This window comes from Meleagris gallopavo, chromosome 4 (genome assembly GCF_000146605.3).
Source record: "Meleagris gallopavo isolate NT-WF06-2002-E0010 breed Aviagen turkey brand Nicholas breeding stock chromosome 4, Turkey_5.1, whole genome shotgun sequence".
NCBI classification, from domain to species: Eukaryota; Metazoa; Chordata; class Aves; order Galliformes; family Phasianidae; genus Meleagris; species Meleagris gallopavo.
The window spans coordinates 65,721,513-65,746,758 of NC_015014.2; the positions used below are offsets into that span (position 1 = coordinate 65,721,513).

General features: G+C 48.1%; 1 protein-coding gene across 2 annotated transcripts; it reads left to right on the top strand.

Annotated features, from left to right (window-relative positions):
• The first annotated feature begins 3,583 nt into the window (after positions 1 to 3,583).
• Positions 3,584 to 25,172, top strand: PTPRA (protein tyrosine phosphatase receptor type A). 2 transcript variants are annotated; one of them, XM_010710580.3, is made up of 21 exons: positions 3,584 to 3,662; positions 4,059 to 4,427; positions 6,838 to 6,855; positions 9,737 to 9,821; positions 10,713 to 10,786; positions 12,475 to 12,611; positions 14,476 to 14,566; positions 14,902 to 14,978; positions 15,984 to 16,020; positions 17,296 to 17,393; positions 17,547 to 17,666; positions 18,646 to 18,812; positions 19,541 to 19,676; positions 19,987 to 20,136; positions 20,260 to 20,353; positions 20,868 to 20,944; positions 22,757 to 22,891; positions 23,021 to 23,146; positions 23,384 to 23,535; positions 23,709 to 23,844; positions 24,849 to 25,172. In XM_010710580.3, the coding sequence occupies exons 1-21, from the start codon at positions 3,590 to 3,592 to the stop codon at positions 24,921 to 24,923; spliced, it is 2,427 nt and encodes an 808-aa protein (XP_010708882.1). In that variant the 5' UTR covers positions 3,584 to 3,589; the 3' UTR covers positions 24,924 to 25,172. The 2 variants fall into 2 exon arrangements, with proteins under 2 accessions (XP_010708882.1, XP_019470599.1); XM_019615054.2 differs by lacking the exon at positions 6,838 to 6,855.
• Positions 25,173 to 25,246: the final 74 nt, after the last annotated feature.

The following is a 25,246-nucleotide window of genomic DNA, read 5'->3' on the forward strand; positions in this document are numbered from 1 at the left end:
AAGAAAGAAAGAAAGAAAGAAAGAAAGAAAGAAAGAAAAAGAAAGAAGTGTGTTTTAAGGGTGAATGGTTGTTGTGATTCATCTTTTCTGTTCAAGAGTGGAAAAGCAGAGGGTGGGGTGGGGGAATAATGCTCAGTGACACATCAAAGCCTTCACTCCAGCTTTGGACACACATGCAGGGCATTAGTCACCCCGTGGTAGCACAGCACCACGAGCAGCAGCTCCTGTCCCGCGATGGCCAACTCTGCTGTAACAGCCTGCTGCAAAACCAGAAGTTGAGGATGACCGGAATCAGTGCTGCGAAAGCACTCTGCAGTCGGACCAGCCTGATCCCAGCGGGCCAACCCAGAGCTCTCCTCCCCCCTTTGTCAGCTTTCTCTGCTTTGCAAAAGGATGGAGTGAGATGGCAGACGCTGCACGGGGATGGAGGGAGAGGCCAGACGGCGCACAAACCCGCTGCTCCAGCAATGGAAAGGAGCAGCAGGAGGGGACAGGGAGCGAGGGAGCGGCAGGTTTGTCTTCCAGCACAGCTGAGCTATTCTCATGGCTCTCTGCCACCCTTTCCTTTTGCACTTGCTCTTGTCTAACCCTACTGGGAGCTGCTTCGCCGAGCTCAGCACAAACCACCACCACTTGTTACATTACAAAGCTCCTGCTGCCTTTTTTTTTTTCCCCCCCCCGCTGCCGATCGCCTGAACGAGATCTTGTTTTCACAATCCTACAGCCCAAACCCAACCTTCCTCCAATCCCTATGTGTGGCAGCAGCTCCCGGGGCGCAAACCCCTCCTGACTTTCTGGGAGCACCTTCAGCCAACCCTTCTGCTCGCCGATAGTTCCCCATTCCCAGCAAACCCAGCTCCTCCTTGGCAGAGCCCGAGACATGACGTCAGGGTGTTTTTCTGCAGCGCTCACAGGATGCCGCAGCCGGCCAAGAGCTGTGTTTATGTTGATAACATTACAAGTATTTCCTCCCTGTTTCCGAATCAGCAGGGAGGGAGCAGAGAGGGGGAAGGGAAGCTCGGGTTGCTCCAGCGTTGGGGTAGGGCTCTGGAGGCCCTTTTTTTAATGTTAGGAACTGGGCACGGCGAACCGCTGGCATTTGTTTGGGCTGCCCTGGGGGATTGGGAGGATGCAGAGAGCAGAGGCTGGGACAGAGCTGGCCTTGCCATGGAGATTTTGTACTTGCTTTCTCCTCCAGATCCATTTTTACAGTGATAAAGCAGCTGATGGCCAGGAACAGGAGCAGCTCCAGGGGTTTTGTTTGATGAGCTGGTGATGCCCTAGGGGCTGCCTGGGCTCCTTTTGCTTTTCATATTCACAGCCTTGTCATAATGCCATAAAAATTGTTAGAATCATCAAATCATAGAATGGTTTGAGTTGGAAGGGACCTTTAAAGGCCATCTGGTCCCACTCCCTGCAGTGAACGAGGACACCCACAGCTCCATCAGTGCTCAGAGCCCTGTCCTGCATTACCTCCGGGGATGGGGCACCCACCACCTCTTGGCTTAGAGCTTACCCAGGCCTACCTGCATTTGCTTTCTTTATAAAACCGGGCCAAAGCTCAGGAAAATGCAATTATTTGGTGCCATTTCCCCCTCATGCGATGTTAGAGGTAATACCATGGGGGCTGGAAGGGCAGGCAGTACCTCCCTGCTGATGTCACTCCACTCAGCAGAGCATCACCCATCTGGTCTTTTCTGGGTTTTTCCATCGAGAGTCCCAGGCTGGTCCAGGAATCACAGAATTGTTAAGATTGGAAAAGAGCTCTACAATCCCAAGCCCAAGCCCAACCCATCCCCACCACATCCCTCAGTGCCACATCTCCATGGTTTATTAACACCTCCAGGGATGGGGACTCTTCCACCTCCCTGTGCAGCCTTTGTCACTGCCTGACCACTCACTGGGAAAAGAAATGTTTCCTAATATCCAGCCTTTCCTCCCAGCCTCTCCCTGTCTGCCTCCATGAAGCAGGAGATGGCACAGATTGCCATTAATGGGGATTCTTACCAGCAAGAGCCAGCTCGCATCATTCAAACTCTTAAGAAGGGTTTGGAAGAGATAAGATCTGTTTCTCCAAGAACTGTGGGATGTGCAGAACCCATGTGAATCATAGAATCATAGAATGGCCTGGGTTGAGAAGGACCACAATGCTCATCCAGTTCCAACCCCCTGCTATATGCAGGATCATCAACCAGCAGACCAGGCTGACCAGAGCCACATCCAGCCTGGCCTTGAATGCCTCCAGGGATGGGGCATCCACAACCTCCTTGGGCAACCTGTTCCAGTTCATCACCACCCTCTGAGTGAAAAAATTCCTCCTAATATCCAACCTAAACCTCCCCTGTCTCAGTTTAAAACCATTCCCCCTTGTCCTATCACTACCCACCCTCGTAAACAGGCATTCCCTCTCCTGTTCATAAGCTTCCTTCAAGTATTGGAAGGCCTCAGTGAGGTCTCCCCAGAGCCTTCTCTTCACCAAGCTAAGCAAGAACCCCTCCTCCCTGTGCAGTGTGGGCATAGGATGAGCTGCATCCTGGGACAGAGGTCTAACAGCAAGGAACACTGTGCTCCCAGCAATGTTCTCCACTGATCACTTCCATTTTTGCCATGTCTTCGTTAGGAGGGAGGCAAAGAATGTAGGCGGGTGGTGCTGGTGGGAGGATGCTGCTGGTGGGGCTGCATCTTTCATGACATCAGCCTTGTCCCCTTGCCCAGAATTTGGGATGGGTCTCAACTGAAGCATATTTGAATCGATACAATGAGAGCAAACAACACAGGGTGAATGAAAGAGGACGGTGGGATTGCAGGAATGAAGCCCTTTCTGGAAGGGCTCTTTCGGGGGCTTGCAAGCTTGGGGCTGGATGATGATATCTGACATCATGCTTTTGATTGCCTCTGGATCTGTACCTGTTTCAGAGAAGATAACCATACTCATTTCTTAGGAGCTTTTTGGAAGGAGGAAACAACCGATAAACGCCGTAAAAGCTTTGAGCATGCATTTAAAAGGGCTGAGGGAGAAAGGTTGGGGTTTGTTCTGGGAAAAAAAACAATTTTACTGATGTCATCATCCTGTAATTTAATTTTTCAGGACGCTTCCTGGGAAGAAATGCACGGCACAATGCGTGCACAGCACAGGCAGAGCTTGCAGATTGCTTTGGATTATTCCTTGCAGGATGGTGTTTGGGGCTTTGAATTAGGCTTCCCCAAATCCAGAATAACCTATAAACGTCCACCATGTGCTTAAGTCCAATGTGAAAAAGGGGATGTGGGTGCCCTGGAGATGGGGGGGAGACGTGAGTCAGCCTCCCCTCTTTTGTGCCTTTAGGATCACGGCTCCTTGCTGTGTATTGCATTTAGGTTTCATCATAGCACGCTGGAGTGTGCACTGCTACATCAACTCCCTATTGATTTCCTTTTCCAGGTGGGGATGTATGAACATCCAGATAAATCCTTCCATTCACGTGCATACAGAGACACCATCCACACGCCCACTGGTCCCTTCCAGCTCTACACAGCAGCATCCCCAGTGTGAATTAGTTTGGGATAACAGTTCAAATAGGTGTTTTTTTGCTTTTTTTCTCAGGTCAACATGGATCTATGGTTCTTTGTCATTTTGCTTGGAAGTGGCCTGATCAGCGTAGGTGCTAACAATGTCACAACAGGTAAACCTTGCTTATTGTCTCCTCTCTTTTTGCCCCTAAATCCTCTTTAGGATGGAAGGAGGAAATGTTCTTGTTCTTGTGACTCACCCCTTCTGTTAGTTGTGCTACAAGGGTGACAAACTGTAGGTGCTCATAGATGGGACCTGCAGGTTTATCCCATGACAAACATTGATCCTCTCTTACAGGGGCTCTAATTCTTATTCCTTCCCTACATCATAGTATGTGAGCTGCTTTTATAAGACTGACATCACCCTAGTGTGCAAAGTGCTCTCTCTCCTAGGCTTGGGATGTGTTGGTTGTTTTTCTGCTTGTAGTTACAGTAGCACAAATCTATAGCATATAAATCCTCCAGAAAAATAACTGATGGATTCTCCTTTGTGCTCGTTATCCTCACAGAGCCACCCACAACAGTGCCCACCTCCACCAGGATCCCCACCAAAGCTCCTACAGCAATTCCTGATGGTGGGACGACGCCGAGAGTGAGCAGCCTCAACGTTAGCTCTCCGATGACCACTTCTACCCTGGTGTCGGAGCCACCTACAACCACAGCCACCAGCATCTCCCCCAATGCCACCACTGCCAGCCTCAATGCCTCCACTCCAGAGGCATCAGTGCCCACCTCTGCCCCTGTGGCCATCTCGCTGTCCCCCAGCGTGACACCGTCTGCCCCGCACACTGCACTGCCCAGCACGGAAGCGGAGACGACCGAGAGGAACGTCAGCGCGACGGTGACAACGCAAGAGACCTCTTCTGCATCCCACAACGGTAGGTGTCGTGCTCACAGAATCACAGAATCACAGAATTGTGGGAGTTGGAGGCACCTCTAGAGTTGCTGCACTCCAGCCTACCCCAAAAAAAAGGTTCTCCACAGCAGGATGCTCAGGAAGGCATCCAGGCAGGTTTTGAAGTGATGCTCATCACCTCTCTGGGCAGCTTCTGCCAGGGCTCTGTCACTGTCAAAGTCAAGAAGTTCTTTCTCGTGCTCAGATGGAACTTCTTGGGTTCCAGTTTGTTCCCATCGCCCCTTGTCCTGTCTCTGAGCACCACCAAAAAGAGTCTGGCCAATCCACTTGGCACACCTCTGTTTGTCCAGGCTGCTCTAATTGTGGTCTTGTTTCATGGAATAGAATCATAGAATCATTAAGGATGGAAAAGACCACTAAGATCCCCAAGTCCAACCCCATCCCCACCATGCCCATAACCACATCCCTTAGTGCCACATCTCCGTGGTCCTTGAACACCACCACCTCCAGGAATGGTGACCCCACCACCTCCCTGGGCAGCTGTGCCAGTGCCTGACTGCTCTTTCCGAGAAGAAATGTTTCCTAATATCCAGCCTCTTCATCTTCTCTTGTTTTGCTGAACAAATAGGAACAAGAAGACACTTTGGGGCAAATTCCATGGCAGTGTGTAACAATATGATACAGTGAAGTGAGTAAGTGCAAAAAGATTCATCCTCTCCTCAGTTCAAACAAAGGAGAAAAACAGTCTACAGAGAGCAGCCTGGGAAGAGAAGGTTTCAGGAAGACCTCCTTGGGGCCTTTTAGAATGTAAAGGGAGTTTATAAAAAAGATGGAGAGTGACTTTTTACACTTTTTGCACCATTTTGTGATTCTGCGATTCTATGAAAGCTGCAGCTTCTTGCCAAGATGTTGGGTGTACCAGATTGTACAGTCTTGTTTCACTTCTGTCACAGATGAATTTCATTGCCTTTTGTGGTTTCTTGGAACCACAAAACAGGGCTGGCACCCAGGCTCCAGGTACTGGCTAAAAAGTTGGTCCTCAACAGGTTTGTGTAAGCAGTAGTAATAAATGACTTTGGGATGTTGATCAGCTACAGAGCTTGGGTTGTTCATACTGCTGCTCCACAAAGCAGTTATTTGCACTTTGGCACCAGCTGTGGGCTCGAGGCATGCTTTTTAGCACTGCACAAGCACAGATACAAGAAGGCAGTCCCTGTCATGACAGATTTAAGGCTTAGACTAGGTATCACAGAATCACAGAATGGCCAGGGTTGGAAGGGACCTCAAGGATCATGAAGATCCAACCCCCTGCCATAGGCAGGGCCACCAACATCCACATTTCATAGCAGCCCAGGCTGCCCAGGGCCCCATCCAGCCTGGCCTTGAACACCTCCAGGGATGGACGGGGCATCCACAGCCTCTCTGGGCAGCACCTCACCACTCTCATAGTAAAGAACTTCCCCCTGACATCCAACAGCTCCTAGAGAGATGGCATCTATCAGAATGTTCCATGCACTGGATGTCTCAATTTTGCATTTCCCAGCAGATCCAACAATGCTTCTGTTAGCAGTTTTTATCCCTTACCTTGGGCTGCTTTAATCTTTCAAGGATCTGGATGAACAGATGTCCATATGGTCACCCTGCTGTCGTTGCCCTCTTGGCACATCACTGAGGTGACCGCCAGGCATGTGGAATTAGGGTGATCTAAGCTCCTCTTAACATCTGTGTGCTGAGTGCACCCTTTTCCTTTGGGCATTTTTGGAAACTGCAGCCTGGTGAGTCTGCCATCGCGTTGTCTTTGCTGTTGGCATTGAGATTGAGGCTGAAGGACGTTCACAGCCCATAGAACACTGCTGAACTCATCCAGCTTGCTTCTCAGCCCCAAGCCCTCGAGAGTTTTTGTGACTTGGTTACTCCTTATGCACTGCAACGAGTTGGCCATGGAATCAGCAAGGCTTCTCTCTTGCTGTCAGTCCCTAAAACAAATGCCCAAGAAGCTGATTCTTGCTTTATTTCAAGTAATTTGTCAAAGAGCAAAATTAGCTTTAGGGCTGCCTTTTCCACTCATCTTAATGGGAAATTTGGAAAGCAGTCATCAGAGCATTAAGTGCTGCTCAGGAGATGGAAAAGGAGAAAAATAGGAAATGTTTCTCCCAGTGGCTCACAGACCAGAAAGTAAAGTCATAAATTTTCGTGTTTCTCCTTCTAATCAGTAAAGCTACAAATGTGCATTCTATTCCTTTTTCCTTATGACTGAGTGAAAGCTGAAATATATTTCCATATCATGGCTTCAGGAGCAGATATTTTAATAAAAAGATTTGCAAGGAGACGGTGACAGTTACTACATTTGTTGCTATTTCAGTCTTTGATCCTCACTTAGGAAAATGTGTATTTCTTGGTTGCTAAGAGACCTCTGTTTTCTTTTTCTGCAGGTAACTCTGACAGAAGAGGTAAGAGATTTGTATTTCATTACTCTTTATTCAAGCCCTAAGTAAAGGCATTTCCAGAAGCGTTCTGCTATTAGACAGCTCTCCTTATCACACGCTTTCAAAATGGCTTTTACAAAGCATATCAAGCTCTTTAGAAGAGTCATATTGATATGTTAATAAGAGTTGGGCTCCTGCTTTTCAAAAATAAACAATTCAGCACCAATTTGTACATATCCTATGAGATATGAGGAGTTCCTGCTGCACTCACTGAGTGTATCAGCACTGCCTTCTGCAGGGCTGGATGAAAAGGTTACAGGCAGCTGCTCAAGAAACGTCCTTCTCCTTTTTTGCTTATGAATTGTCTTTATTGACCGTGACTTACCCTGTTTGATCAGGACCCGTTCTGCAAATGATGTGAATACTTATCATTCTCATTAATTTTGTTGGCAAGAAGTAGCAGAAATCCATTTCTGGTAATATAATTGCACTTACACTCATTTTTCCATCTCTGATTCAATGACTGAGTTCTGAGAACCAGCATTGCTAACAGAATATTTGCAATTACTCATTGCTTTAGCAGCATAGGAACCAACAGACCAGCAGCAGGGCAGCCTGTTTGCTTTCTCTGTGTTTTCATCATTGTCCTGATGGCGTTTCAGCTTTGTACGCTGCATGGCACTCCAACTCACTCTGCTTTTTCCTGAAGTCAGGTGGAAGTTGGTGCTTTATCGTTGTCTTTCACGGCAACACCAGACTCTTGTGTTGTCTGCAAGTCCTTCCCCATCCCTTTTTAGCCTTGAGGGAGCTCATAGGATCTTGGCCTTATAAGACATCTGTAAGCTGTACTTGTGCCACTGCTGTCAGTGATATGGTGTGATCCATTGCAGAGAGAAAGGGAGAAATTAACCATGGAGTCCTTGGCAGGCTCTTTAAAAGGCACTGCCTGCTTAGGAGCAAAGCTGCACAGGTATTTAAGACTTTATTTATTCAAGGAGTGATGCTTTCAGTGCCATGTGATGGGGCTGTGATATGGTTTGCACATACACACCAGTCTTACAGAATGAGAACAGATGGCTGGATTTTCCATAAGGAAAATTTCACTTCTGATTTTCTGGTATCTTGGTTGGATTTTAGATTCAGAAGTGACCAGGATATCTCTGCTTTGAGCCCTGTGTAGCTGTCCTTGAAATATCATACAGAACTGAGGTTGTGGTGCAGGAATTTAGATCCCAATGAACTGTCCTGCCTTGGCCATGATAGAGATAGGACCAGCTCAGTGGGAACTTCTTTAACCTACTGCTTTGCTTCACTTATTGTAAAGCCAATTGCAAATGAAAATGGAGACTGCTCATGCCAAGCTCAATGACTTATCCCATACTGCAGTGTCTGTTGTGGCTTCTTCTTATTCTGACTCCCAAATGCTACTGGGAAGGAGATCCACCAAGAAACCAAATGGAGGCTTTGTCATGAATCTGGTTCTGTGGGCTCTTGATGGATCATAGAATCATTAAGGTTGGAGAAGACCTCTAAGATCATCAAGTCCAGCCCCAATCCATCCCCACCATGACCGTAACCATGTCCCTCAACACCATAACTCCACGGTTCATGAATACCTCCAGGGCAGTGATTCCACCACTTCCCCGTGCCAACGCATCACCACCCTTTCTGAGAAGAAATGTTTCCTTATATCCAACCTGACTTTCCCCTGATGCAACGTAAGGCCATTATCTCTCATCCTTACCATGTACCTGCACCTCATCCAAGCAACAGTGTGTCTGGGAAGCCTGGCAGGCATCGAGCAGGGCTTTACAGCAAGAGGGTTTGATAAACTCAACAACATGAGCCATGGCAGAGGGGAGGTGAAGGCTAGGAACAGTTACCGAGTATGCAGGAGACAGAAATGTGTTCAGATGAATTTCTTTTTTGCTGCTGGGTTTGGGGGGATGCAGATGGAAAGAACAAAGACTGGGAGAGGTGTTTTTTTTATTGTTTGCAACAGTAGGTCTGTGCATAAGTCAGATCTTTTGTTTAGAATCACTTTTCTAGAGCTTCTGATTCCAGATTGAGTGAGCTGATGGAAAATGAAAATACCCCTCTCTGGCTCTGCTGCTATCCACATTTTTTCTGGAAATATGCCCTTTAGGGCTGTTTTCCTATCTGTTAGTGTAGCTTGTCTTCCAGCTGCCTCTGGGTGATGTGCTTGCTCCAAGTACCGCTGCTCTGACCCCAGGGGCAGGTAACAAATAACTGGCAGCAAATCTCAGTCCTGGGCTGAACACAATTGGAGTCAGGGTGTAGCATGGAAACATTGCCTGGGCATGAAGCTGGAAGAAAAATCCTGGCTATCTTAAACAATATGGGATCCGTATGGTCCTACAAAGGCCATCATTTTCACCTATTGTAATATAAGGATTCTCACTGAGCTCTTGGACAAATTTAGAAACTTTACGTATGGACCTTTACAGGGCACTTTTAATCCTGTTTTTGTTTTGTTTTGTTTTTATTGTGGAGCACTTCTAATTGTGTTCTAATTGTGAAAACCCTGGTGTGGCCACTTCTCCCCTCTCACAACTTTCTCAGCAGAAGTTTGCATCCATGAGGCCACAAGGTTTCCCAGCGGACTGCTCTAAGAAGAGATCAGGGTACTATGACTGGTGTTCACAGCTTTTAATCTAATCTCAGCATGCTCCCTTAGGTCACGTATCTATCTTCACCAAACCATAGAATCGTTAAGGTTGGAAAAGCCCACTGAGATCATCCAGTCCAACCAGACATGATAAATGCAAGCCTGTGGAACAAGTGGGTTATTTTAAAAGCAGGAACTGTAGAGGAATGGTTAAGTGATGGCACTGGGTGGTTTTGGGTAGCTGTTGGTAACTGCACCTTTCTTTCTTTGTTGCAGATGAGACTCCAATTATCGCCGTGATGGTGGCCCTGTCCTCCCTCCTAGTCATAGTATTTATTATTATTGTGCTGTACATGTTAAGGTAAGAAGGGCTTGCATGCTGACTTACTTGACAAGTGATTTATTAGATGGTTGGCTGATGGACTGGGTGCTCTCTATTGTGAGGTTTTTGTTCTGTTTCCTAAGCTATGCAAGCCTGACACAGGCGATGTTATAAAAAGAAATCTGTAAGGATAATGAAAATCATATTTGGTGCTATTTAATAATTGTTGCTTATTCATTTCAGTATAAAGCTATTCCTTCTCTGTTCAGTTAGTGAAACAGTAACATTGAGAAGGATGGATTAATCAAAGCCCTGCTTGTGCAGATAAGACAGGCAAGGTCTCCTTCCAAGGCTCAGGTTGATGGATTGAGGAACCTGGTGAAGCTACACAGAACTCTCCAGCCATAAAATCTTTGTTCCTTCATTCCCATCACGATATCAGACATGACCCAATGCCCATGGACAGCCGTGGGTACTAAAGCTGTGCACTGTGGAAGCAGGTTTGTCCCAGCAGAACCATGCAGGGCAGTGGGTGCTGCAGCTGTTTGGACACACAGGGTGATGCAGCAGCTGGAGCTGCAGCACATGAGAGCCTTTCTAAGACAACATTTTAAAAATCCAAGCATCTGGGCTGCTCCAAATGATGCCCTCAATGAACCCAGCTCCTGAGTGCACGTCTGCTCAGCTGGAAGAGAGTGTTTATTCACCTGCAGTAAACATTTTAATTTACTCAATGTTTTGATGATTAAATAATTAAAAGGGGAAAAAAAAAAAAGCAATTTCCTTAGCAGTGGTGGAAAAATTCCCTTCGTCTCTTGGCTCTGGGCCCATCTCACAGCAGTGAAGCTGAGGAGGGTTTGCTATTCCAGAAGGTTACCTGGCATCTCGATGGCCAACTCCTGACTTTCTCAATGCCCTTTTCTTCTTTAGGTTCAAGAAATACAAGCAAGCAGGGAGTCACTCCAACTCCTTCCGCCTGCCCAACGGCCGGACAGATGATGCAGGTAAGGCATGACATGGGGACAGAGGTACAAATGAATCACCACAGAATCGTTAAGGTTGGAAAAGACCACCAAGATCATCAGGTCCAACCATCAGCCCATCACCACCACGTTTACTAAACCATGTCCCTTGCAAAACATGCCGTGTGCCTGCAAACCACTGCATGCCAAGCATTCTTCAGAATGGACTATTAATCCTTTATTAATGGATTATTTTACTTGAGGTTTTTTTTTCTTTCCATTTGTAATCATACAAAATTATATTAAATCATCAGAAAACAGAGCTCTGTAGAAGCTCCAGGAGCCCCTGAGCTCAGCACTGAGCCCAGTGCAATGACAGCACCTAGCGAATCACTGCTGGATAATATTGTTTTAATCTATGTTTATATTACTTTCTTGTTCTGAACTCTCACTGTTTTCCATGATTTTGACAACCTAAAACAACAATTCTCTTCCTAACTTTAATTCCATCAACAAATGTTTTCCCTCAAGTGTTTTAATACATTGTGATCACTTCCAAAACTGAACTGCTGGCAGTTCCCCTTTTAAATTAGGATGACAGCTGAATAAAACTCTTGTGAAGTTCTTCACACTGACTGCAGGCACCAAATTAACATTGTGGAGATAAAGCTGGGAACACATCGTTTTTTCCTTATGAAAACCTTGAAAGATAGACAACATTTACAAGTGCAATTAAAAAGTCTTGTGCCAGCCTGCTGTAACGTGCTTGTCTTCTGTAAGAGTTGAAGAGGAACCTCAGTGTCTCAGGGTCCTCAGTGATCCTTATGGATCCCTTCCAACTCAGGATATTCTACAATTCCCTGAGTCAGACTCAGTTAAGATCCTTTTTCTGAGCTTCTTCCGTATTAACCACACACATACAAGGGAGCACTAACTGAAAATCAGGAATGTTTTTTCATCCTGGCAGCTAAAACCTTCCCTGCCCAAGTTTCATATTGCTGTAAGCTAAGGTGTTAACTTCATAAACCCTCAGTTGTGTTGATATAACCCTCCTGTGGCCTTTCTTGGCTTCGCTGGCGTTGCTCAGCAGAAACCAAACGCAGCAGCTACCTTTACTGCATTCACCTGGGAGCTGTGGCATGGTCATTGTGCCAAACTTCCCGTGTTAATGAGGGAATTCAGTGTCTTCATCATCAAATGGTTTGGGTTGGAAGGGAACCTTAAAGCCCGTATGGTTCTGACCCACTGCCAGGAGGGGACACCTTTCACTGACCAGGTGCCCAAAGCCCCATCCAACCTGGCCCTGAGGACCTCCAGTGATGGGGCACCCACAGTTCCTCTGGGCAGCAATGTCCCAGAGCCTCAGCTCCCTCACAGTGAAGAATTTCTTCCTAACATCTCAGCTACATCTCCCTTGTTTTAGTTTAAAGCCCATGTCCTGTTGCTACAGACTCTGATGTTCATCCCCCAGAACTGATGACTTGATCCTCATTTCAGCATCCTGGCTCTGTGACAGGGCAGTGCTCAACTCCAGGCTGCTGATAGAGTCCCAAGTTATCACAACACCCCCAAATTTTCATGGACAGCCCAAAGGAGGAGTAAATCACAGGAGCAGGGACAGCCAAGTGTCCCTACACGTGGCGTGCCCACAGTGTGGGAGCTCTGTGAGGATGGGTACTGGGCACAGAGGAGCATCTGGGGACAACTCTGACCCCTGGGTGTCATTGCAGAGCCCCAGAGCATGCCGCTGCTCGCCAGGTCCCCCAGCACCAACAGGAAATACCCACCTCTGCCCGTCGACAAGCTGGAGGAGGAGATCAACCGCCGCATGGCAGATGACAACAAGCTCTTCCGAGAAGAGTTCAACGTGAGTATCTTTGCTTCTCCTCCTCTCCTGCAGCACAAGGGATGGGTGGGAGTAAGGAGGTTCTTTACTCCATTTCATTCCAATGGACACAACCAAGCTGGTACAGGGTGGCGTTCATCTTTCAAACCGATACAGAGGTTCCTCTGTTACTCTGCAAAGCAATGGGTGTTTATTGCAGGTGGACGGTGGTTATCTGCAGCCATGGAGCAATTTCATGGCTGATGAGATGAAGAGGTTGATGGGGAGAGACTTGAAAAGCCCTGTCTTTTCCTTAAATTGCACAGCTCGAGCAGGATGCTATCAGTGTAAAGCTTATGACACACAACAGAAGAATTCTGGTCTCATTTTGTAGAACAGCAGAGACAAAACAGCTGGTACATCAAAGGCGAAGCCACTAGGAGATTTTTACATATTTATTGCAAAGCACACAAAGAGGTTTTCACCCTTGTAACTGGTCTGTAGTATCTCTCTCTTCTTGCCTGTGTCCCACCCGGCTGCTCTCAGTTTTGCTAGCAAGCAGCACCATGGGGTTACATTCTTCTGTGTCCAGGAGGTCTTGGGATGGAAGAGCTCTGAAAGAATTTCCCTGCCTGCTGGATTCCTCCCAGGTAGAGCCTTCACTCCTCCTCCTCCTCCTCAGGGCTATGACAGAAACACTGCCTTCATGAATTGCTGGTAAAGCTGTGTCGTGGTGTTGTGTCAAATGCACAAACAGCCAAAACAAGAAATTGGAACAACTCTACTTATGTGAATAAGCTTTTAGCTCTGAAACTGAATATTGACCACTTAGAGCACAACAGCTGGCCTTCACACTGATCAGTTTTTTGGCAGTAATTCAGATATTGTCATTACCCCCACAACACTGCATCGTCTCTTCTGAGATGTCTGAAACTTCGTCCTGATGTTGCTGAGCTCTGTGACTTCTTGTGATGCTGAACCTGGTATGGTTTCATTTTGGCAGTGCAGAAATAGACAGAAGTGATGAGGTAGGGGACAAAGTTAATACTGGCTGGAGTGTTATAGCATATTACCTAGAACTGAACTAACTGGATTCCCCATTGGCCTAATTAATTAAAGAAAATCCACTGCTGGTCTGATTGCACTGCAGGTGCTGTCTGCAAATGCATAAAACCTTAGGTGCAAGGTGTGCTAAGCTGATATCAGGACTATGATACAAGATTAAAAAAGAAAACGCAGTTGACTTCCCCCAGCTGTCGCACAACTCGATACCCTGCGTGTCAGAGGAGGCTGTGAGCCCATGAAACCAAATCCACATGCTGAATAACAAGGGAAGCAATCACTTGGGTTATAAATCCTGGATCCTGGGTTGCATGTTGTCGTGCCAGCTGGAGGAAGCAACACATGCCATCCTCCTGGCTATTACAGGGTCACATTGTAAGTGATTCCAGCACCCCTATTTGGAGGTCCCTGATGCTGCTGGAAGGACAACAGATCCCTACTGGGGGTGGGATGGTGCAGCTCCCTCCCACACTGCAGGTGCTGGGTAGTGGAGTTTTGGAACAGGGAGGATTTGGTCGGGTTACACAGTTAGCATCGCTGGTAATGGAGGAAATGTCAGCAGGAGCCTCCCTGTGAGTTTCCAAAACCCTGTGTTGGTGGGTTTGGTGTTGGAGGCTTTGCTGCCACCTCGTGTCTGTAGGTCCAGAGGCTTGGGATATTGCATCTGAGAAGGGATTTGCTCTCTGGTAAAGCCTGGGCTGTTCAAATGATCACCCTGAGCTGGGTTGGGGCACAGAGCAGCACAGGAGTGATGGTGAGGGAAGTGGGCTGAAGGGATTCATCCTTGTGCAGGACTCCTTGTGCCTGAAAATATCACATAAAACCCCATTTTCTGCCACTACAGGCTCTCCCAGCATGTCCCATTCAGGCCACATGTGAAGCTGCTTCCAAGGAGGAGAACAAGGAGAAGAACCGCTACGTGAACATTTTGCCCTGTAGGTATTGATGGGGCTGGGGGGCTGAGGGAGGGCACCACCAGGGTGGGCTCACCCAGAGGGGCTGCTGCATCTGCATGAGCCTTAGATGCACATTAGGGACTCCCTGGAGCTGTGAGCAGCCAGGAGGATGTGGAAAATGAAGCAGATGGGAAATGCAGATCTTCTCTGTATAAGGAAGGTCCATCATCTTCCTGGCTTTGAGCATGGAAGGATTTCAGGGCATAAAGTCACTTATGTATTCTGGGAACCCCCTAAGCCTGGGCTCCACTCCAAAACCTCAGCTCAGCTCTGTGGGGCTTTGGTTTTAATGCAGAATTGTCATCTTTCTCCAGATGATCATTCCAGGGTTCACCTGACTCCTGTTGAAGGGGTTCCCGACTCTGACTACATTAACGCCTCCTTCATTAATGTAAGTGCCTGTCCTGCCTGAGTGACTGCCATCCCTAAAAGCGAGGCTTGGCTGTGTGTGTGGCCTTTATAGGGTGCAACTTTAGTCTGGAAGAAGCCGAAAGAACACAGTCCAGCAACTGGAGTACAAGACAGAGGACTGGGACTAATAAATTCTGGCCATAGTCCTGCTGTGCTCAGTCCCATCTCTTCACACCTCTCTTTTTTGCCACTTCTAAAACCATGAAAAGCTCCTCAGAGCGTTGCAAAGGCAAGCTGGCTGTTTGGGAAGGGGTTTGGAACCATTCTGGGGTGAACAGAGGATTTCTGATTAATGGCTGATGAGTCCTAAGGCTGATTAATCACCGGTACTTCCCAGCTTGCAGGGCTGGACATGTGAAGGGCATGGAAAAAAAAAAAGGAAGCAACACAGCTAAAATATCCTTCATGCCCTACTCTGCTGCTAGGAGGCAGCAGGATTTGTGCATTTGCCAATGGCTTTTGTTAGTGAACTCATTGATTTCTGAGAGGGAGAGAATGGAGTCCAACTTCTCCCTTTTGTCCATGCTAGTTTTATAGCATTCATCTGAATACAAAATGCATTTTATTAATTTAGTGTCCTGTTTCTTGGGAGATGTGTTCTGTCCACAAGGCATAGAGGGGAGCTGCTAATGTAGCCCACATCAGTGTTACAGTGGGAAGGGTAATATGAAGAAGTTTGAGGGAGATGGAGGCACATGAAGAAAAGCAAGACCCCAAAGGGTTTTTTTTTTCACTTTCTTCAGCACTAACTATATAGCCATAAGGAAATAATCTGTATAACCCACTGCGGGTTCAACAGCCTGAACTCTTGAAGATTAATGCTGATTTTCAGATGATCCCAGCAGAAAGGTACTGAGCTACCACCTCATCCATGCTTTGGGCCAGCAGCTGACAAATTACATGAGTGTAGGCAGTGCAGCACTTCATGACCCTTAGAAAAAGACTGGCCTTTCATTTGTCTTCCTTTTTCTCCTTTTCTCTATAGGGGTACCAAGAGAAAAACAAGTTCATTGCTGCACAAGGTAAATGCTCAGTTATTTTAGTAGCTCTGCCCTATTGGATTTGGGTCCTTCTGCTCTATGAAACTGCAAATAACCCCAGTACAGTGCCTTGTCAGAGTCTCTGGTCAACGTGAAGGGAGATCTGGCCAGGCCACAGTTGTTGCAGAAATGTTTTGTTCCTGCTGGATGTACTGGGGAAGAACAAGAAGCCTGGCCTGTGGAATCTCCATTGCTGGATGGTGTCAAAGGGTTTCTTCCATCCTACCAGCCCCAGAGCCTCATCCTCCCCCCAAGCCACAGCTGCAGGTGGCTGTGATCTCTCAAAACGTAGCTAGCTAGATACTTAATTAAATTTCCTTAATAAAGTTGAGAAATCATTTATGTCAGAGCAAGCACCACAGTGATCCAGATTCATTATCATATTAACCCTTAGCTTTTAAGAATATGGGCTTATGTCCTTGGAGAGAGACTCAGCTGTAATAATCTTCACATGGGTGGCAGGACTGTTAGCCGCAAGCATCAGAGCCTTCCCGAGCTCAGCTGCCCCAATGCAGAGCATCACCATCGTGTGTGCAGCTTTCTCTGCTGAAACTGAGATGCCCAGGTATGGGACTTTCACACTAGCAAAAATCATAGGGAGTGTTCTCCAATCCCAGCTTTTATTTGTGAGTTGGATTTGCTGCACCTGCCTGTTACCAGCCACTGTCACAGAGATCCCAGCTGGCGTGCCTCGGTGCAGCCACCCTGTTCTCTTGGCTCTGGCTGGAGAAGGAAGGCTGCATCTCATCAGCAGTACCAGGCTGGGGTGAAGCTTTGGCTCCGTTTTCCTCCTGGCTCACCCTTAGGCTGGGGCTTGGCAGGGGATGTTGGGGTGAGTCAGCTCCTTGTCTGGCAGGCAGTGAGAGCTATTCCTGTGCCATATTGAAATAGGATCCTGTGGTTAAAGCACAAGGCTCGGGGGCAGGACTTGTGCATGCTATTTGTGACAGCCACAGTTTCCCAGTGTGACCTTGGGCAAGTTCGTTTCCATGCTCTGTTTGTCTGGTTTCCCCTTGTTGGGCTAAAAATGGAATTCCTGATAATAAAAAAGTATCCAGTCCCTTAAAAAAAAAAGTCAAAAAAACCTACTGTTGTGCAATATGATTGTTCTCTGGGTTCCCAGACACCCATGGAGCATCCTGTGCTGACATCTATCGGCAAAAAGAGTGCTACACTCCACACACTGCAATGGATTTTAGTGTCACTGCCTGTGGAGTCGATGCCCCTTCCTAACCACGATGCATCCGTTTCCCTTAGGACCAAAGGAAGAAACAGTGAATGACTTTTGGAGAATGATTTGGGAGCAAAACACAGCAACGATTGTCATGGTGACCAACCTGAAGGAGAGGAAAGAGGTAGGCACCAGGGTGCCACGGGTGTCCAATGGGCATCGTCTCACTGAACACAGAGGTTGTGCTGAGCCACACGATGTCTCAGCTCTCACCACACTCTGTTCCCAGGCTTGCTGGGTGCTGAAGCTTACCTGTCTCCCTTCTCTGTCCCTGCAGTGTAAGTGTGCTCAGTACTGGCCAGATCAGGGCTGCTGGACATACGGGAACATCCGCGTTTCGGTGGAAGACGTGACGGTGCTGGTGGACTACACCGTGCGCAAGTTCTGCATTCAGCAGGTGCTGCTGCCCTGCCCTGTCCCTCCCCACCCCTGGCTGCTCTGCCACTCCTCAGGGTTTCACCTCAATGACAGCATCTGCGTTCATAACGAGAGCCATCAAGAATGTACTCACCTCCAACACGTGGGACCCCATTCTCCGCGTCTGTCAGCGTCGTTGCACTGGAAGAAAGGAAGCTGGTTGATTCCAGTTAAAATGCAGTCCTATAATCCTCCAGAGCTTGTTGTTGCCACAGCAGGAGGGCTGGAACTAGATGATCCTTAGGGTCCCTTCCAACCCAAGCCATGCTGTGATTCTCACCCACAGCCGCTTAGTGCCTGCAAATAAGTCAGTTTCATCTCATGAGCTGAGACAAAATCCAGCGCTTTATGCGTTGGGTTTTGATTATTTTCCCATCTGTCGCTACACTGTCACATCCTCCAAGCTCAGGATTAGTCACTCTGTTTGTTTTCCCGATGTTCTCAGAGGCAGGCAACAAAGTACTGATGCAAGGGAGACCGAGTGCTTTGATGAAAGGCTGCCTAGAGCCAGATCAGGCTCTCCTGGACCCCACTTTGTGCCTGGTTCCTTCCCTGCTTTTAATACAAGGATACTGCATCATCATCATCATTATTACTGAAAGGAGCCATGCCTTCTTTTTGAGCTGGGCACACTGGCATTGAAATGTCACAGATTCTGCCAGGCTGGAGCCATCCAGGTGGCATCTCTCACCTGGGTGATGTTCTGCTCTACTATTTTGCAGCTTCAAGGCCACTCATAGGATGCAGGATATGACAGTGCCCAGAAAAAATGTCATGCCTTTAGAGCCTCATGTGGCCCTGCAGCCTGGATCCATGCCCTTTAAGCTTCCAGATGGTAGTGCTTCCGAAACCTTCCAGTTGAGCCTTAGGGCTGTAGCTCCCTCTCTGCCTTAGCTTTTGGGAAAAGAAAGGAAATCTGAAGTGTTTGTGATTGATCTGAGCACTCATTTCCCCTGCAGGTAGGTGACGTCACGAACAAGAAGCCTCAGCGCCTGGTGACGCAGTTCCACTTCACCAGCTGGCCTGACTTCGGGGTGCCCTTCACCCCTATTGGGATGCTGAAGTTCTTAAAGAAGGTGAAGACGTGTAACCCCCAGTACGCAGGAGCAATAGTAGTGCACTGCAGGTGAGCCTCGGCCACAGCTATGCTCTGCCTCTCCTGGCTTGCCTGGAAAGCATTTCTGGATGGGAGAAGGCAGCAACCTCTGCTCCAGTGCTTGGTGATGGTGTGCAGAAGGGACTGCATTGTTGGAGCCTGATGCTCAAAGCAACTCTCCAAAGGAGACAGGCTGAGGCAGCTGGGCTTGTTCAGCCTGAGGAAGAGAAAGCGTTAGGGAGACCTGATAGTGGTCTTCAAGTATTTAAAAGCAGCTTATAAAAAAAGATGGGGTGTGACTTTTTACACGATCTGACTGCGATGGGACGGTGGGGAATGGTTTTAAAATACAAGAGGGAGATTTAGGTTAGATGTGAGGGGGAAATTCTTTACTCAGAGGCCCTGGTACTGCTGCCCTGAGCTGCTGGTGCCCCATCTCTGGAGGTGCTCAAGGCCAGGTTGGATGGGGCCCTGGGCAGCCTGAGCTGATGTGAGGCAACCAGCCCACAGCAAGGGCTGGAACTGGGAGTGCTTTAAGATCCCTGGATGCTGGATGTGGCTCTGGGCATCCTGGTCTAGTGATTGGCAACCCTGCACATAGCAGGGGGTTGAAACTAGATGATCACTGTGGTCCTTTTCAACCCAGGCCATTCTATGATTCTTTGATCCCTTCCAACACAAGCCTTTCCATGGTTCTATGACTGGAGTGAGCTTGCTGTGGAGTTATGCCCTGATCGTTTGCCCTTGTACCATTCCAGTGCTGGGGTGGGACGCACGGGCACTTTTATCGTCATCGACGCCATGCTGGACATGATGCACGCCGAGAGGAAGGTGGATGTTTACGGCTTCGTGAGCCGGATCCGGGCTCAGCGCTGCCAGATGGTACAGACAGATGTAAGTGTGCTGCTGAATGCTCCCTGTGGTTTTGTGTTTTCCCAGCCTGCAGCAAAGCCACCTGCAGCAGCCCTGTGGGCAAGTTGAGTGGCATCCTTAATTTTGGAAGGAACACTGTGTCAAGTGAGCTGTTGGTCAGGTCCTGCACTTTGTTGTCTCCAGTTTGTCCTTGAGCTTTGTGTCAAATCCCTGCAGGTCACGTGGCAGATAAGGTCTCAGGCTCCTTGCAGGGGCTGTGGGAAGTGCTTGGGTAGTGGGTTTGCAGCCAGATCTCATCCCTGAGTGCAGCTTCTCCCTGCAACCCTTTCAGATGCAGTATGTGTTCATATACCAAGCACTGCTGGAGCACTATCTCTACGGTGATACAGAACTGGAGGTGACCTCGTTAGAAATCCACCTCCAGAAGATCTACAACAAAGTGCCAGGGACCAGCAGCAATGGGCTGGAAGAGGAGTTCAAGGTGAGCCTGGTTCTTGTGCTCGTGGGTTTGTTCAGCACACGCTGGGCAGCAAGGACTGCCATGCATTTGCTTTTCCTTTAGTGTCTCTGCAAGCTGTCACTACTTTCCTTCCTTCCTCTGCAGAAGCTCACTTCCATCAAAATTCAGAACGACAAGATGAGAACGGGCAACTTGCCAGCCAACATGAAAAAGAACAGGGTTCTTCAGATAATTCCATGTAAGTTGTGTTTGTCTGTCCGGCTGAAAGAAGAATGGAGACAGAGGCATCTGTGGGAGTGGGGACACGGAATGGTTGAGGTTCAAACGGACCTCCGGAGGCCTCCTGGTCCATTCCTTGGTAGGGAAACCATGCAGAGATGGGGCAGTCAGGGTGAGGTGGGTTTTCATGGACAGATTTAACACTGCTCCAGAGCTTTCTTGCTTTGTTCTGCCCTGCCCCTGCATGACTTTGTTCTCAGAAGGTTTCCTCCCCAAAGCTTTCTGCCTTTGGAAGAAGGGAATATCTGCTGAGCAGGTCCTGCTCCTTGAGTCCTCAGTGCCTCCCTTCTGCCCTGGTCTCCCCAAACCAGGGCATGGCAGAAGGCAGAACTGAGTCTCCTCATTGCATAAATGGGTGCTGTAGACACAGGGCCCCCCTTCCCTCATCTCAGCACTTGGTCTCGGTGACTTCCCAGCTGAAGGCTATGCATAATTATGTTTTTAAAGTGTTTCCCAAAATGCTTCTGTTTTAGATGAGTTCAACAGAGTAATCATTCCAGTGAAGAGAGGTGAAGAAAACACAGACTACGTTAATGCTTCTTTTATTGATGTGAGTCTTCTTTGATCTTCTTTCCATCTTCTCTCCCTGGAAACTATTTACCTCACACTTCTTCATATCGAAGGTTTTGTGCTGAAACACTTCTTCTGTAGGTAGAGGAGATTTGGAGCCTAAGCAGGGCCTCTAAATCCTGGTCCCACTTCCGCAGCTCTGGTGTTTGATGATGGCTTTGAGAAGCGGATGCACAAAGCCATGGAAATAATTACCTTATGGCACCGTTCATTTGGTCAGAAAACATCCTCTAGATTAGTTCTGGAGCAATACACGGATCCCAAAACCCTTGAGAAAACCAGGTCAATCCTATTACACCTGTCTTGGTGACTAGAGGAAATGAGGCAGAGAGGTTAAGTGCTTTTTCACTCCGAGGAGGAGATAGGTGATTGCACATCCTTTGCTTGTGAGTAATCCTGTTGACTTCAGGGGTCCGTCTCATATGAGTATTTATCTTTGTGCAGTGATGCCAGCACTGGTTAAGTAACAAAGAAACCTGCTCTTTTCCAGCCCAATTCCTATTTTCATTTCCTAATGGCAGTGTTTTTTCCCCTGAAGTGTGATGACTGCTATGTGTTGAACCAGTAAAACCAGTATATTCCCAGATACAACCTTCCAAATAGTCTGCTCCCCCAGATCTCACTTGCTGGCTCCCCACATTGTGCTCTGGTTGTGCTCCGGCTGTGTCAGCTTCTGACAAAACGCAGATGTGAGCAGCCTTCTCATTCTGCATCTAGATCAGAAGGCTTAAATGTCATGTAAGCAATTTTGTTGAGGATTCAATTTCCTGCCTCTGCTGAACTTTGCTTAAATGACAAACGCCAAATGACGAAGCATCTGCATTCACAGTCTGCTGCGAGGTCGTAGGGGAATAGTGGAGGTTTTCATTCTCTGTAACAGAAGCAGTTCTTGTTGTGGAGCAGAGTCACCCTGACTTAGTATAGAGCCTGGTTTTGCTCACTTCTTCCAAAAAGCCAAAGTCTTGGAGCTTAGGCATGATGGTTGGCTCTGCTACAAAATTCAGACTTTTCCAGTGTCCTAGGAGTACTGAAAACCAAACCTTCCTTTGCCAAATGTGATCCTACTGCAGCTGCATTTCCCCAAAAGCAAAGGTCTCACCATGACAGCATCTCAGCTGCCTGGTGGTGGGGCAGGAGAAGCCAGGTGGTGGCTCTGCTCAGGCTGGGGTTGTTCACACAGCAGTGCTCGAGTTCAGCTCAACTTGGCAACTCATCCAAGAGCACATCGATGCATTTGCAGACCTGAGCTGCTGCCTGCATTCTCCAGTCTGCATGAGGCAGACCTAATCCACTGGATTTGCCTCTTTTTGATTGAGTTGGAAGGGAGAGCTCACACACAGACCTCGAGGCAAGCATGCAGAGTGGCTGGCACAGGAAGCAGTGACTAGCAGCCCGGACACAGCAGCCTTTGCCTGGCATCTAGGAGCAAGACACAGAGAGAGAAGGATTGCTAAGCTGGCTTACCCTTTTTTCTTGGCACTTCTAAGCAGGATTAAGAGTGCCTGCAGTGCATTATTTGCTGACAAAGGTGGTGCTCCAGCTCTGTGTCTTGCAAAGAGTTGGTACTGTTTCGTAATTATGACACCTGTGCTAAAGCTCAGCCCCCAGTAGGTACCACGAATACAGAACAGAACTTGTTTCCCCCCAGAACAAGTTGATCCTTTATTTCCATGCGTCTCCTTGCACTGTCATTGAACCTGCTGGGCTTTTTGTGGTCGTTGTGCCTGCAGCTCTCCTCTGCACTCACCTCCTCATGCTGCCAATTCTGTCATTGCCATGTTTGAAATCACAGGGCTATCGCCAGAAGGACTCCTATATTGCCAGCCAAGGGCCACTGCAGCACACGATAGAGGACTTCTGGAGGATGATCTGGGAGTGGAAATCCTGCTCCATAGTGATGTTAACAGAGCTGGAGGAGAGAGGCCAGGTAAGCATTTGCTGTAGCAGCAGCAAAGAAAATCAGAGCACATCCACAAACCCTCCAGTGCTGTGCACCTTCAAGGCAGTGAAAAAAATGTGTATTTTCACGCTGTCTCCTCTTGCAATTTTTTCTCAGGAGAAATGTGCCCAGTACTGGCCTTCTGATGGCTCTGTGTCCTATGGAGACATCAACGTGGAGCTGAAAAAAGAGGAGGAATGCGAGAGCTACACAGTGCGGGACCTGCTGGTGACAAACACCAGGGTAAGGGTCTGCCACTGCCCTTTGGAGAACTCTGCTTGTCTTCTGGTTGCCTTATTTCTGTGCCTGCTATCCCATTTTCCTTGTGCTCCCCATTCCCATGTCCTGCTCTGCCATACACCAAGCAAATGGCTCTTCCCAAGCACACACACCTCCTATGGGTTTTCACGAAGCATTCAGCAAGTTGGTTCATTGGTATGAATTGGGCTGTGCTGAGCTCTGGCTGTGCTCTTCTGCCAGGAAAACAAGAGCCGACAGATCCGACAGTTCCACTTCCATGGCTGGCCAGAGGTTGGGATCCCCAGCGATGGGAAGGGAATGATCAACATTATTGCGGCCGTGCAGAAGCAGCAGCAGCAGTCAGGCAACCACCCCATCACTGTGCACTGCAGGTGAGCGTGGGGAGCAACTTCAGGCTGTAGAGATTTGGGGTTTGTTTCATCTCAGTGCTGCCGTCTGACTGTGCGTCTTGTGCATGGAGTTAACATAACCACTGACAAACCTGGGCTGCTTGGCATAGCTTGGGAACGATGGATGGTTTCATCTTCTGATTTCTCTTTGCCAGTGCCGGAGCAGGAAGAACAGGAACCTTCTGTGCACTGAGCACTGTCCTGGAAAGGGTGAAAGCAGAAGGGATTCTCGATGTCTTTCAGACAGTGAAGAGTTTAAGACTACAGAGGCCGCATATGGTGCAGACACTGGTAAGCCCTGGACCTCACAGCAGGAATGAGTTGGGGACTCAAACCTGTTAAATTGTTGAGGTAAACTACCCCAGCTGAAGATTTGCTCTCTCTGTGAAAGAGGAAGGGATAGAGGTGGGTCTGGAGGGATCTCCCCGTCCTCCTATGGTGTGTTCAGAAGAGAGGAGCTGGCCTGGCTGGTTGTATCAGCCTCCTTCTGAGTGCTGACATGAGCTGTAGGAGCCTCCCTGGAGACATCCTCATCTACAGTCCCTGGAATTCTGGGCTCCAGGAGCCTGGAAACCATATCCTGGAGAGGCTGTGATAAGGGCTTTGGCTGTGAGCCTGGCAGGGAGAGGAGGAGCAGGCAGGACTAAATGAGGTTTTGCAAGAGGGGTTGTTGCAAGGATACTCAGGTGTTTTTTAGAATATGTTCTCAAAATGGGACCTCAGAGGGGAGGAGAGGGGAAGCAGAGTCTCTCCTATTTGCTGAGCAAGAGACTGGGAGCAGGAGGCTGGGAGCTCTGCCCAGAGAGGCTGTGGATGCCCTGTCCCTGGAGGTGTTCAAGGCCAGCTTGGATGGAGCCCTGGGCAGCCTGGTCTGGTATGAAATGTGGAGGTTGGCAGCCCTGCATGTGGCAGGGGGGTTGGAGATTCATGATCCTTGAGGTCCCTTCCAACCTGGGCCATTCTGTGGGATCAACCTGTAGGGCTGGCCAGCCCCATTTGGGGGAGTAAAGCAAAACCAAGGTGGCATCACCACAAGCCTTCCATTAGGAACTGCTCATGGGTGGGAATCCATGCCCAGCACTCAGTGCCCAGAAGTGCTGTCCCATCATCAGTGCTGCCTCCATCCCAAGACGTTCTCCACAGGCTTCACCCTTTTCCCAGCACTATGAGAGAGATAAAGTGCTTTGGTGTGCAGTAATAACTCAGCTCAATCCCCGTTGCAGGCCACGAAGCACCAAGTGATTTCAGAAACATTGCTTTCCTTGGGGTAACACTGTGCTCTCTCTGCTCTGCAGGAACAGTACGAATTCTGCTACAAAGTGGTGCAGGAATACATCGACGCCTTCTCAGACTACGCCAACTTCAAGTGAAAAATACAACAAACAACCTGAAACAAATGACAGAAGAGTTGCCTTCTTTAATATTTTGTAATATTCTGTTTGTTAATATACCCCTCCCCCAAAATATGTGTATATATCTTAACTGTTTTAGAGGTTGGTACCATAAGCTTCATATTAGCTGGAGATTTTATATGTAGCAAAGTGTTAGTGCAGATACTGTCAGCTCCTTTTTTTTCCAATGTTTTATTGGGGAATTAAATAGCGTGATGTTTGGATTAATATTGTCATACCATCTCTCTTCTGGAGAGTTGATACAGGCTGTTATTTTGTTTGTAAATCTTTTTTTTTTTTTT

Excerpts from the sequence above, each read along its gene's own strand:
- PTPRA (XM_010710580.3), top strand. The coding sequence starts at position 3,590 with ATGGATCTATGGTTCTTTGTCATTTTGCTTGGAAGTGGCCTGATCAGC. Across the intron at positions 19,677-19,986 it reads GCCAGATGGTACAGACAGAT|ATGCAGTATGTGTTCATATA; the intron begins GTAAGTGTGCTG and ends CAACCCTTTCAG. Across the intron at positions 20,137-20,259 it reads GGCTGGAAGAGGAGTTCAAG|AAGCTCACTTCCATCAAAAT; the intron begins GTGAGCCTGGTT and ends CTTCCTCTGCAG.